A 3,752-nucleotide genomic window follows, 5' to 3' on the forward strand; every position below is an offset into this window, starting at 1 on the left:
TCATCATTATATTGGTGCAAACTATCGCTGTGTCTTCCCAATTTCACAGAGGTGAAACCCACGGCTTCTCCATCTATACCTAGCTCTCCAATAAATCGTTGTTCTTTAACTGTTGAGTCGCTAGACTCACATTTTATTCATCCATCTACCCCCGCCAACCCAAGTTCCCTACCTGCAAAAGAAAATCGCCTCACTCAACCGTCGCGATGAACGTCATCAAACTCCAAAAAGTATGATATACCAGAATTGGCGTAAATTGAACGGACATCCAAGATGCTAATTATTATTCTTTTTTTAAACCTACCAATTTCAGAAAATACCCCCAGTTCCAGCAGAGCGAAATTTTTTCACTCCAAGATGCTTTCCGACGCCTAGATGTCGATGACAAGGGCTATCTTGATGAGGCTACGGCGATCAAAGCAACCCAGCAGTCGGAAAGGCAACCATACGATGTTGTTCGCCAGGCCTTGAAGCAAGTCGAGCTGGACAGCTCGAGGCGTGTTGAGCTCGAGGACTATGTTGACGTAACTCTCTCCAAACCAACATCTTCCCTCCTCCTTGGTATGCATATTGCAGAGGCACTAACGTTTACGTTACTTTGTGCTTTGTAGCTCGTAGCTAGACTCCGCGACACTTCGTTCGCGCCATCCCAGCGTTCTTCTGGGCCAGTGCCAACCTCCGCAGCTCCAACCGGTGTGCGGCATGTTTCCAAAGGCAGCATCGGAGGGAAGATTCACGTTCAAGGCTCCTCTGCGAATGTTACCCACACCATCAACGAAGATGAACGGACAGAGTTTACGCGACATATCAACGCGGTCCTTGCCGGCGATCCCGATATTGGACACCTCCTTCCTTTCCCAACTGACACTTTCGAGATGTTTGACGAATGTAAAGACGGTCTGGTACTCGCCAAGTTGATTAATGATAGCGTTCCTGATACCATTGATGAACGAGTTTTAAACCGCCCAGGAAAGAAAGTAAAGCAATTAAATGCATTCCATATGACGGAAAACAACAATGTTGTCATTAATTCCGCTAAGGGCATTGGCTGCTCTGTTGTCAATATTGGTAGCGGTGATATCATCGAAGTTCGAGAGCACCTCATACTGGGTTTGATCTGGCAGATTATTCGCAGAGGCCTTCTCGGGAAAATCGATATTAAACTACATCCCGAACTCTACAGGCTTTTGGAAGACGATGAGACCCTAGAACAGTTTCTTCGGCTTCCACCAGAACAAATTTTGTTGCGATGGTTCAACTACCATCTGAAGAACGCCAAATGGGACAGGAGGTATGTACCTGTGTACCTGTTAGCAATGGGTTTACTTTCTATGACGCCGCTAATACCAGACCGAAATAATCCAGAGTCAACAACTTCTCGAACGACGTCAAAGATGGAGAAAATTATACAGTCCTGCTCAACCAACTAGCTCCAGACATCTGTTCCCGCAGCCCTCTCCAAACTCGCGATTTACTCCAGCGGGCAAACGAGGTCTTGGAAAACGCAGACTTACTTGAATGCCGCAAGTTTTTGACCCCAACATCTCTAGTAGCAGGCAACCCTAAACTTAACCTTGCCTTCGTGGCCAACCTATTCAACACGCATCCAGGCCTAGATCCTATTACAGAGGAAGAAAAACTTGAAGTCGAAGACTTTGATGCCGAAGGTGAACGCGAGGCCCGTGTTTTCACTCTTTGGCTGAATTCTCTGGATGTCCAGCCAGCTGTCAACTCGTTATTTGACGATCTTCGCGATGGAACAATCCTCCTGCAGGCTTACGATAAAGTTATCCCTGGAAGTGTTAACTGGAGGCACGTTAACAAACCCCCTACTTCCGGTGGCGAGCTCATGCGATTTAAGGCTGTGGAGAATACAAACTACGTCATTGAGCTAGGAAAACAAAACCACTTTTCCCTTGTTGGAATCCAGGGAGCCGATATTACTGACGGGCAGCGGACTCTGACTCTCGGGCTTGTATGGCAGCTCATGCGCAAAGATATCACCAATACATTATCCTCGCTTGCGCAGAGAATGGGTAAGCGTGAGATCACGGACAACGAAATGATCAAATGGGCAAACGACATGTCACGCGCAGGGGGCAGGAGTTCTGCCATCCGCAGTTTCAAGGACCAATCAATTGGAACTGGCATTTTCTTACTTGATGTACTCAACGGAATGAAGAGCAACTATGTGGACTATGACCTGGTTACCCCTGGACGCACAGATGAAGATGCGTACGCAAATGCGAAATTGAGTATCAGTATCGCACGGAAGATGGGCGCGACCATCTGGCTCGTCCCCTGAAGATATATGCCAAGTTCGCTCACGACTCGTTACCACTTTTATTGGTAAGTCTACACTCCTCCCCCTTTGATTTTCTCGTGTCAGATTATACTGTCCCTACCTAGTCACGCATATGTCACGCAGTCTTGCTTTTGCTAATATAACTTTTCGCCCCCAATTAACAGGTTCTTTGATGGCTACGTATGAGAAGATGTAAAAAGTAGTTTCTGTATTTATGAAGGAAAATGTTTCAAGGGTCTACTATGGAATGAATCTGTATGGCTGGCTAGATACTACTTTCCTGGGATCGCCCACATCTCCTTTTATCTTTTCTTTATTATTTATTCCTCCTTCGCCTTCGTCGATATTATCCTTCTTTTGTTTTCTTCGGTTTATTTGCTATTTAAATGTAACCATATCTTTATTCCCAATTCGTCTATCGGTTAATTGGTTCGGAACCCTCAGCCTTGACAGCTGACTACCGGTGTTGGTAGGCAGCTTACCAGCTCATAGGCTACTCTCCAAAAGTAAAGAAATGGTACCAACATCGTTATCAATGCTTCATTTTCCGCGCAGGCTACATATTAAACATCACTATTTGAAGACCGAAAGGTGTATCAAGGTAAATAAATTACGAGGAGAAAGCTACGTGGTTTAGGTTGGAAATGTGTGCTCTCCAGGCGGAGATCCATATGGAGAAACGGAACGAACTCTTCTTTCAAAATAATGGAGCTATCTGCAAACTAAGTCAATAAGAGTAGACAGCTTGCCAGCCGGCTCTCCAGACCAGAAAGCTGAAAGGGGGAAATAATTACGAAAACAAAGCGCTGAACTTTTGCAAATTGTGCCGGCTTTCGAGAGACCGGACTGGTAGGTTTGTTGACTTCGCTGGAAGATTATATCCACATCAACATCTAAGCTACCCGGCCGGCAGGAATTACAATTTTTGTGACAGCAGAAGTGAAGGGAACCAGGAAACAAAACATAAGGCAGAATATGGTGCAAAACTTTTTTTGGGTTTTTAGAACGAAGAACAAGAAAAAAACTGAGCAATAGTAAAGCGGTGGTTCGGGAGGAAATTATTGGATATATTGTAAGGGAATACCGATGATGGAAACAGTATGTGGCTTCGCGTGAGATAACTACAATGATGTTGTTTTCCAACCATCGTATAGTTACCAGTTCCGAGTACGAAAGAGGGAGTTTACCGCCATCGTTTTTTGTTAAAAAAGGTGCGCGCAATGTTATTTGATCAAAGGATGCAAAAACTCGATTTCACTCAGCAGTATCCAGCTCATCATGAGCTGGGGTTGGAGAATCCAGTGGTACTAAAGAACGCGGTTAGCAAGGGAGGCTTATCATGTTCAGTTGTATTTGAAAGATAAACACTAAGGTCCTACCTTTCCTGTCATCGTTATTCGTTCCATTCTCGCGATCGTCATCACGTCTGTCACGATCATCCTTCATG

At 45.1% G+C, this 3,752-nt stretch overlaps 1 protein-coding gene across 1 annotated transcript; it reads left to right on the forward strand.

The window, feature by feature from the left end:
• Positions 1–206: 206 nt before the first annotated feature.
• Positions 207–2,305, forward strand: HCAG_07461 (conserved hypothetical protein; the record flags this gene model as incomplete). Its single annotated transcript, XM_001537989.1, has 4 exons — positions 207–230; positions 327–561; positions 619–1,291; positions 1,366–2,305. The coding sequence occupies 4 exons, from the start codon at positions 207–209 to the stop codon at positions 2,303–2,305; spliced, it is 1,872 nt and encodes a 623-aa protein (XP_001538039.1).
• Positions 2,306–3,752: the final 1,447 nt, after the last annotated feature.

The sequence above is a fragment of the Histoplasma capsulatum genome, genomic scaffold (genome assembly GCF_000149585.1).
Source record: "Histoplasma capsulatum NAm1 scaffold_8 genomic scaffold, whole genome shotgun sequence".
NCBI classification, from domain to species: Eukaryota; Fungi; Ascomycota; class Eurotiomycetes; order Onygenales; family Ajellomycetaceae; genus Histoplasma; species Histoplasma mississippiense.